At 42.7% G+C, this 10,000-nt stretch overlaps 3 protein-coding genes across 5 annotated transcripts in view; 2 read left to right on the top strand and 1 right to left on the bottom strand.

The window, feature by feature from the left end:
• The first annotated feature begins 5,798 nt into the window (after window positions 1-5,798).
• Window positions 5,799-7,273, top strand: LOC124396319 (alpha-ketoglutarate-dependent dioxygenase alkB homolog 7, mitochondrial-like). Its single transcript, XM_046865407.1, has 4 exons — window positions 5,799-6,246; window positions 6,629-6,802; window positions 6,886-7,008; window positions 7,139-7,273. Exons 1-4 carry the CDS (start codon window positions 5,914-5,916, stop codon window positions 7,142-7,144), a joined length of 636 nt encoding a protein of 211 aa, XP_046721363.1. The 5' UTR covers window positions 5,799-5,913; the 3' UTR covers window positions 7,145-7,273.
• A 195-nt stretch (window positions 7,274-7,468) lies between these two features.
• Window positions 7,469-8,143, top strand: alkbh7 (alkB homolog 7; the record flags this gene model as incomplete). The annotated part of the gene is made up of 3 exons (XM_046865731.1): window positions 7,469-7,657; window positions 7,741-7,865; window positions 7,996-8,143. Coding segments are annotated over 3 exons (462 nt in total), but the record flags the coding sequence as incomplete, so codon positions are not given.
• Window positions 8,144-8,395: 252 nt separating this feature from the next.
• gtf2f1 (general transcription factor IIF, polypeptide 1) overlaps window positions 8,396-10,000 on the bottom strand; it is a 16,527-nt gene continuing 14,922 nt past the window's right edge. For all 3 annotated transcript variants that reach the window (XM_046865404.1, XM_046865406.1, XM_046865405.1), the window contains exons 13-14: window positions 8,883-9,015; window positions 8,396-8,797 (exon numbers count right to left, since the gene is read on the bottom strand). In XM_046865404.1, the coding sequence (XP_046721360.1) occupies window positions 8,593-8,797; window positions 8,883-9,015 (338 nt within the window). In that variant the 3' untranslated portion in view covers window positions 8,396-8,592. The remainder of the gene's footprint in view (window positions 8,798-8,882; window positions 9,016-10,000) is intronic.

The following is a 10,000-nucleotide window of genomic DNA, read 5'->3' as shown; positions in this document are numbered from 1 at the left end:
ATGAAGGTGTGAAGGTGTATAGGTGTGAAGGTATGAAGTGTGAAGGTGTAGAGGTGTAAAGGTATGAAGGTGTAAAGGTGTGAAGGTGTATAGATGTGAAGGTGTAAAGGTATGAAGGTGTGAAGGTGTAGAGGTGTAAAGGTATGAAGGTGTGAAGGTGTATAGGTGTGAAGGTATGAAGGTGTGAAAGTGTAGAGGTGTAAAGGTATGAAGGTGTGAAGGTGTAGAGGTGTAAAGGTGTGAAGGTATTAAGGTGTGAAGGTGTAGAGGTGTAAAGGTGTGAAGGTGTATAGGTGTGAAGGTATGAAGGTGTGAAGGTGTGAAGGTGTGAAGGTATGAAGGTATGAAGGTGTGAAGGTGTAGAGGTGTAAAGGTATGAAGGTGTGAAGGTGTAGAGGTGTAAAGGTGTGAAGGTATTAAGGTGTGAAGGTGTAGAGGTGTAAAGGTGAAGGTGTATAGGTGTGATGGTGAAGGTGTATAGGTGTGAAGGTATGAAGGTGTGAAGGTGTAAAGGTATGAAGGTGTGAAGGTGTGATGGTGTGAAGGTGTATAGGTGTGAAGGTATGAAGGTATGAAGGTGTGAAGGTGTAGAGGTGTAAAGGTATGAAGGTGTAGAGGTGTAAAGGTGTGAAGGTATAAAGGTGTGAAGGTGTAGGTGTGAAGGTATGAAGGTGTAGGTGTGAAGGTGTGATGGTGTAGAGGTGTGATGGTATGAAGGTCTGACAGTGTAGAGGTGTAAAGGTATGAAGATGTGAAGGTGTATAGGTGTTAAGGTATGAAGTTGTGAAGGTGTATAGGTGTGAAGGTATGAAGGTGTAGAGGTGTAGAGGTGTAAAGGTATGAAGGTGTAAGGTGTGAAGGTGTGAAGGTATGAAGGTGTGATGGTGTGAAGGTGTATAGGTGTGAAGGTATGAAGGTATGAAGGTGTGAAGGTGTAGAGGTGTAAAGGTATGAAGGTGTAGAGGTGTAAAGGTGAAGGTATGAAGGTGTGAAGGTGTAGAGGTGTAAAGGTGTGAAGGTGTATAGGTGTGATGGTGTGAAGGTGTATAGGTGTGAAGGTATGAAGGTGTGAAGGTGTGAAGGTGTATAGGTGTGAAGGTATGAAGGTATGAAGGTGTGAAGGTGTAGAGGTGTAAAGGTATGAAGGTGAAGGTGTAGAGGTGTAAAGGTGTGAAGGTATGAAGGTGTGAAGGTGTAGAGGTGTAAAGGTGTGAAGGTGTAAAGGTGTGAAGGTGTGATGGTGTGAAGGTGTATAGGTGTGAAGGTATGAAGGTGTGAAGGTGTAGAGGTGTAAAGGTATGAACGTGTGAAGGTGTGAAGGTGTAAAGGTATGAAGGTGTGAAGGTGTAGAGGTGTGAAGGTGTGAAGGTATGCAGGTGTGAAGGTGTAGAGGTGGTTCTCTGTTCTCTGAGAGAGACAGGACTGATCAGTGTGTATAAAGACTGAATGGCAGAGCAACAGTGGTTTCTCCCTTCACAATCCTCAGCAGAAGGTGAAATGCTGCTTAGCTGCTTTAATTTTTGCTGATTAACTTGGGCCAATTTTAAACCTTCTATCAGTACAGATATTTGAGATCCTGCTCTTTAGACCATCTGAGCTGTAGATAGAAACCAGTCAAGCCTTCAGTACTGTAACTGAACATGTGCAGCTTTTCATGGTTAAAATTAACTCCTATCTAACAGCATGCACCAGTCATCTCGAACTGCATTGATGGACATGATGATGACTTCAGGAATCTTCAGTGGCCATCCCAGTCACTGGATGTTCAGGACTTCACCTTTGGGATGTGATAGAACTGGAGATTCACAGCATCAGTAAAAATCTCAGCATGTTTCTGACATCTCAGCAGGGATGGTGGCTCATGACCTGTACGCAAAGTTCTGCGCCTTCATCTCCACGTCAGGCTCCTGTGATCTCACCACCGATCACTGCACGAGACCTTTACTTTTATGTTTGTTCTCTTTATCAAAATAGCGACCTCTAGTGGACTGCTGATGCATAAACCAGCGCATGCATGAAATACCGTATCATACAATAGAATTAAACTACAACATTATTGTTATTATTATTATTATTATTATTGTTGTTGTTGTTGTTGTTAAATTAACAGTTTAATATCCAATAGCATTAACATCCGACCCTTCAGACTAGATATACGCAGTTTACTCAGTCACTTTGTTGAGTCCCGCACATTATAGACATTCTTCTTCTTCTTCTTCTTCTTTCAGCTTCTCCCATTAGCCGCCGCCACAGCGGATCATCCGTCTCCATCCCCCCCCCTCCTCTACATCTGCCTCTTTCACACCAACTACCTGCATGTCTTCCTTCACCACATCCATAAACCTCCTCCTTGTTCTTCCTCTTTCCTCCTTCCTGGTGGCTCCATCCTCAGCATTCTTCTACTGATATACCCCATGTCCCTCCTCTGCACATGTCCAAACCATCTCAATCTCACCTCCCTCACCTTGTCTCCAAAACGTCCAACATGCGCTGTCCCTCTAATAAACTCATTTCTAATCCTGTCCATCGTCGTCACTCCCAACGAACATCTCAACATCTTCAGCTCTGCTACCTCCAGCTCCACCTCCTGTCTTTTACTCAATGCCACTGTCTCTAAACCATACAACATCTCAGGTCTCACCACAGTCCTATAAACTTTCCTTTCACTCTCACAGATACTCTTCTATCACAAATCACTCCTGCTATCACTCTTCTCCACCCACTCCACCCTGCCTGCACACTTTTCTTCACTTCTCTAACACACTCTCCATTACTCTGCACTGTTGACCCCAGGTACCTGAACTCCTCCACCTTCTCCACCTCTTCTCCTGCAACTGCACCCTCCACTGCCCTCCCTCTGATTCACACACATGTACTCTGTCTTACTCCTACTGACTTTCATTCCCTTCTCTCCAGCGTGTACCTCCACCTCTCCAGGCTCTTCTCCACCTGCTCCCTACTCTCACCACAATTTTACAACACCACAGACATTACAGTGTATTATTACACTGTACACAATTATTATTATTATTATTATTATTATTATTTATGTACACAATTATATATATATATATATATATATATATATATATATATATATATATATATGAATAGTATAATATAGTATATGGTTAAGAGCTTTGCAGTGGTAGCATCAGCTTGAACCCCTGACCTTACACTCATCATCCCAGAGACGTGACTTAAGCCACCACTCAGTTCCGTTTGGTGTCCAGATGATTTACCTCATTTAAAACACTATAATTACTTTAAAACAAGAATATTTTTACAAAAATATTTAGTCTTCATGCTCTATGTTGTTTGGTTTTACTAATAATAAACATGCATTTGCATAAAGCATCAATATTTATTCATGTGCATGTTGATTAGTGTATTAAACAGTTGTAAAGTATTAATTTAAGGATCATTTAGAACAGATCCAAACGTATGATTAGGTTTCGATTAATCACAAGTGAACTCATGACAATCGTGAGATTAATCGCAATTAAATACTTTAATCATATCATATATCAAATGATACGACCATAAAATATTTTATAAATATAATAATAAACGTGAATCACTGTGTTGTTGTTTGTTCATTTTTCTCTCTTGGGGGTTTGAATTTAGCAGTAATGTATTATGTGTTAGTGACCGGAGCTCCTTTAAGAAGGTAGTGGATGGAGGTAAGTCATGTGACCGGAGCTCCTTTAAGAAGGTAGAGGATGGAGGTAAGTCATGTGACGGAGCTCCTTTAAGAAGGTAGTGGATGGAGGTAAGTCATGTGACGGAGCTCCTTTAAGAAGGTAGTGGATGGAGGTGAGTCATGTGACCGGAGCTCCTTTAAGAAGGTAGTGGATGGAGGTAAGTCATGTGACGGAGCTCCTTTAAGAAGGTAGTGGATGGAGGTAAGTCATGTGACCGGAGCTCCTTTAAGAAGGTAGTGGATGGAGGTGAGTCATGTGACCGGAGCTCCTTTAAGAAGGTAGTGGATGGAGGTGAGTCGTGACCGGAGCTCCTTTAAGAAGGTAGTGGATGGAGGTGAGTCGTGACCGGAGCTCCTTTAAGAAGGTAGTGGATGGAGGTAAGACATGTGACCGGAGCTCCTTTAAGAAGGTAGTGGATGGAGGTAAGTCATGTGACCGGAGCTCCTTTAAGAAGGTAGTGGATGGAGGTAAGTCATGTGACCGGAGCTCCTTTAAGAAGGTAGTGGATGGAGGTAAGACGGTGACCGGAGCTCCTTTAAGAAGGTAGTGGATGGAGGTAAGTCATGTGACCGGAGCTCCTTTAAGAAGGTAGTGGATGGAGGTGAGTCATGTGACCGGAGCTCCTTTAAGAAGGTAGTGGATGGAGGTAAGTCATGTGACGGAGCTCCTTTAAGAAGGTAGTGGATGGAGGTGAGTCATGTGACCGGAGCTCCTTTAAGAAGGTAGTGGATGGAGGTGAGTCGTGTGACCGGAGCTCCTTTAAGAAGGTAGTGGATGGAGGTAAGACATGTGACCGAGCTCCTTTAAGAAGGTAGTGGATGGAGGTAAGTCATGTGACCGGAGCTCCTTAAGAAGGTAGTGGATGGAGGTAAGACATGTGACCGGAGCTCCTTTAAGAAGGTAGTGGATGGAGGTAAGACGGTGACCGGAGCTCCTTTAAGAAGGTAGTGGATGGAGGTAAGTCATGTGACCGGAGCTCCTTTAAGAAGGTAGTGGATGGAGGTAAGACGTGTGACCGGAGCTCCTTTAAGAAGGTAGTGGATGGAGGTAAGTCACGTGAACGAGGCATCAAGAGTGAGTGATAGACACGTGGAGGAGAAAATCTGGTCATTTTCCACAATAAAACATGGTTCAGAATCAAATCATAAATAAAACAGAAGTAATGTAAGTTATGTATTCTTTCTGTGCGGCCCCCCCGGTACCAACTGACCCACAGACCGGTGCCGGTCCACAGTCCGGGGCTGGGGACCACTGCTATATATGGCCTTTGCTTTAATGTTTGGTCCCGTTATGGGACAGCAGGTGGCGCTGACTCACCAGGCAGCGGATCGACTTCTTCTTTAGTTCCTGCTGCTCCTTTCCAAGTCATTATAACAGCGCTCTCCAGTGGCATTATGATGCATTAACCAACAAATGCATACAAATACTGCATCATAAAAATATAATCTAATAAACTACATCATTATAATAATAATAATAATAATAATAATAATAATAATAATAATGTGTAATTATTATTATTGTTATTATTATTATTATTATTATTATTATTAATAAAAATAAAGAGATTAATATCTAATAACATTAACTTTCGACCTTTTGGACTAAATATACTTATTTACTTTAGTCTCCATTTCGAGTCCCACACATTATATTACATTATATATATATTATATTATATATTATATTACATTACATTACATTATATTACATTATATATATTATATTACATATATTACATTATATATATATTATATTATATATTATATTACATTACATTACATTATATTACATTATATATTATATTATATATATTATATTATATATTATATTACATTACATTATATTATATTACATTATATATATTATATTACATATATTATATTATATATATTATATATTATATTACATTACATTACATTATATTATATTATACATTATATATTATATTATATTATATATTATATTATATGCCTGCGATTATTAATATTTTAATGGACTAATGTAAAAAACTGTATCGAAACCAGCTTGACAGTATATTAAAGTATTCAACGTAAGAAATCAATAAAACTACAATTCCCACAATTCCTTGCCATTTCAAAATGGCGCCGACCAGGTCGCGTGAAAACGTCGGAGGAGCGCTCGTGCTTGTAAAATAGAACAAAGCTGAGTAGAGTAAACTGTGTGTGTGTGTGTGTGTGTGGCAGTGATGAGGTGTGTGAGAACAGTGCTGAGGCAGGTGTGTGTAACGACACACACAGGAAGTTATAAGTGTGTGTGTGGAAGTTCACCTCTGCGCCGCGACGCCCATGGTGGAGTTGATGGAGGTGAAAGACACAGGGAGAAGGAGGCTTTCACTGGAGAACATGTGGATGAAGAACCCAGCTGGATGTGCGGCTCTTCTGCGGTGGTTCTCTCCGCAGTTTGCGGTCATGTTCGGGTTCTGCAGAACTTCATCAGTGAGGAGGAGGAAGAGGCATTTCTAAAAGAACTTGAGCCTGGACTCAGGAGGAAGAGATATGAATTCGATCACTGGGATGATGTACGCCATCATACACACCTTCATGTTGATTCTGATGGGTTTCACCTGCTTTAGATCTCTGTGTTTCTCTCAGATAGTGAGATGGTCAGGTTTCAGAAACCACAGAACCTTGTCCTCTTCTAAACACTGGGGGATGGACCCTGGGGTGTAGAGAAGGTCTGAAATCTGGTGTTTAGTTTCTTTTTCAGGTGAATCTATCTTCTAAAATCTTTTACAGCAAAGGTTTCTTCTTGATATCTTCTCCCAGGTGGACCCAGGTTTCTGTTTCTCAGTGGAGATTCAGTGTAATGTGTGTGTGGGATAAACCTGAGACTCTTCAGTGTGTTAGCAGATCAGAGACTGGAGGTTTTGGATGTGATATAATTGGGGTGTGTGTGTGCAGGCGATTCAGGGGTTCAGAGAGACCGAGCGGCTGCAGTGGGGTGGAGTGTGTACCTCGGTGCTGGAGAGACTCCGAGCTCTCGCCTTCCCCAGAGGAAGTCCATTACTGGGTCCGGTTCACGTTCTGGACCTGGATAAGACCGGTTTCATCGCACCTCATGTAGATAGTGTGAAGGTCCGTGGTCTCTGACTCCTTATCCAGATCTTCGCCTGCTGTGACACGAAATCTGATCAGTGTGTGTTTGTGTCTGATCACAGTTCTGTGGCAGCACCATCGCTGGTCTGAGTCTGCTGTCTGACAGCGTCATGCGTCTGGTCCATGAGGAGAACACAGCAGATCAAGTTCATCTGCTTCTACAGCGTCGGTCTCTACATACTGAGGTAGGAGGTGATCTCACTATTCCACAATCCCTCCTCCTACTTCCCTTTCTCTGTTTATAACTACAGTGAACACACACACACGTTTGGTTCAGTCTGATCTTTAATTACAGAAGTTTTTTTTCTCCTGCAGAGATGAAGCTCGGTTTAAATTCACTCATGAAATCCTGAAGGATGAGGATTCGTTTTTCTCCGGACGGAGAATTCCTCGGCAGCGGCGCATCTCGGTTATTTGTCGGAATCTCCCACATGGTGCTGAATCTGGTGTTTAGTTTCTTTTTCAGGTGAATCTATCTTCTAAAATCTTTTACAGCAAAGGTTTCTTCTTGATATCTTCTCCCAGGTGGACCCAGGTTTCTGTTTCTCAGTGGAGATTCAGTGTAATGTGTGTGTGGGATAAACCTGAGACTCTTCAGTGTGTTAGCAGATCAGAGACTGGAGGTTTTGGATGTGATATAATTGGGGTGTGTGTGTGCAGGCGATTCAGGGGTTCAGAGAGACCGAGCGGCTGCAGTGGGGTGGAGTGTGTACCTCGGTGCTGGAGAGACTCCGAGCTCTCGCCTTCCCCAGAGGAAGTCCATTACTGGGTCCGGTTCACGTTCTGGACCTGGATAAGACCGGTTTCATCGCACCTCATGTAGATAGTGTGAAGGTCCGTGGTCTCTGACTCCTTATCCAGATCTTCGCCTGCTGTGACACGAAATCTGATCAGTGTGTGTTTGTGTCTGATCACAGTTCTGTGGCAGCACCATCGCTGGTCTGAGTCTGCTGTCTGACAGCGTCATGCGTCTGGTCCATGAGGAGAACACAGCAGATCAAGTTCATCTGCTTCTACAGCGTCGGTCTCTCTACATACTGAGGTAGGAGGTGATCTCACTATTCCACAATCCCTCCTCCTACTTCCCTTTCTCTGTTTATAACTACAGTGAACACACACACACGTTTGGTTCAGTCTGATCTTTAATTACAGAAGTTTTTTTTCTCCTGCAGAGATGAAGCTCGGTTTAAATTCACTCATGAAATCCTGAAGGATGAGGATTCGTTTTTCTCCGGACGGAGAATTCCTCGGCAGCGGCGCATCTCGGTTATTTGTCGGAATCTCCCACATGGTGCTGAATCATTTCTCACATGTAGGTAACATGTAGGTGCTCATCATCTTCAGCTTCAATGTTCCTGCCCTCAAATCCCCCCCATCTCACACACACACACACACACACCATAACACAAAAGAATTCCCCTTTGAAATCCTGAAGTTCACATTCTCAGGTGTGAGTTTTCTATATGATTCTAATGTAAATGATAAAGTTCACCTGGAGACGAGTCTGAGGAAAGACGTCCCTGTTGGATTAATACTTTTTTTAAATTATTTTTAAACAAACCCAAATCAAGCTTTTTAGAACACAAACTTTTATTCATCACTTTAGTTTTTAATCCAAATTAACTCGTTAAAATGACTGGTTTCTTTTATAAAGCACTGTATTTACAGCTGCATCACATGGCCCCGCCCACCTCCTCACAACCCAATCACACCACAGGAAGGGTGAAGAGCACCGTGCTTAGCCACGCCTCCTGCAGAACCTCCTCTCTCTACTCAGTGAGGTAGAAGTGCATCTTGTCGTTGATGTTCTTCCTCTCTGGGTTGAGCTTCTTGAGGATCTGTGCAAGGACATTGACCGTCTGCTCACTGCTCAGTCCTGTGCGCTTGGTCTGGAACTTCTTCAGCAGGTCTTTAGTGGTCATGGGCTTCCGGATCAGATAACGTCTCACTGCTTCCTCAGTCAGCTGCACGTCACTGAGACCAGAGAGGAAGTAATTCATCAGCTTTATAAAGAAGTGACTCGTGTTCATCTAAACCTGAGCAGCGTGAAGAACGATACCTGGAGCTGGGTGTGGATTTCCCTGATGCTGGTTGTGGAGTGCTCTTCCCTGATGGACTCTGAGATGTGGGTTCCATCTTCAGCCTCTTGGCAGCTGGAGTTTCTGAGCTGGACGTCGCCGCTTGACGCTTACCTGCCATTAAACCGAAAAAAAATAAAGGTTATTAAAACATGAAAAAAGTTTCACATACCTGCAGTAGGAGGTGGTGTATTTCACCCCAAAGCCTTCAGTGATGTTCAACCTGAAGGGATCCTACTCTCAACTCAATCATTATGATGCCATCAGTATTGTAGAGAAGTGCAGTAGAACAGAGCGCTGCAACACACACAGGATCTCATCCAGTCAGAACATCACCACTAACACCACATCTCCTTTCACTGGAGCCACAACTGCACCTCCAGCAGAAGCAGCGCTGTTCTCCTCATCACATCACCCCGGGGTTTCTGTGGGTTTTTGTTTTTGTGCAGGAAAGAAAACGGATCAAAAGCTTAACAACTGTCTTCTTCTTCTCCCTCTGTCAACCGTAGTGGAATAAAAAAAGCTCAAATTTGTGCAGTTTGATACAGGATGTGAAAATGCTAACGTTATTGGACGCGCGCTAGCTGGCCTCAGAGTCAGCGGCTTCATGCTTATGTACTTTACGCTAACAGGTGTCGCTAACAGTGTGGATTCTGAAGGTCTCACAGCAGACAGATTCCTTTGACCCCGGCAACATGTGATGTAAAAGCTGAAATCTGATTGGATAAAAACTCCAACATAAACAGACACTTTAAAGCAGTGCATTCAAAAGAAAAGCTAAGAAAAGAGAATAGAATATTACTAATCAGGAGAAGGTTCTGTGGTTTCATTCACAATTACAGACCAAAACAAAGCAGAAGAGAAACTCAGAGTCCTGAAAGAACATCTCACACATGAAGTTTATCACTGATAACATGGTAAACACACTGTGCTGCGAAATCCCATGACGTCCCAGACTCCAGTATACTTACAGCAGATTTCTGTCTCAGGAACACAGTAAAATAATCACTCAGGCTGGAGACACTGTTCCACAACTCTCCAACATTCACCAGTGTACAGAAACATCCAGTATTCACTTCTACCACCTTAAATGCTATAG

Source organism: Silurus meridionalis, chromosome 14 (assembly GCF_014805685.1).
Source record: "Silurus meridionalis isolate SWU-2019-XX chromosome 14, ASM1480568v1, whole genome shotgun sequence".
NCBI classification, from domain to species: domain Eukaryota; kingdom Metazoa; phylum Chordata; class Actinopteri; order Siluriformes; family Siluridae; genus Silurus; species Silurus meridionalis.
The sequence above is the reverse complement of the archived record's forward strand: the minus strand, read 5'-3'. Positions and strand labels throughout refer to the sequence as shown.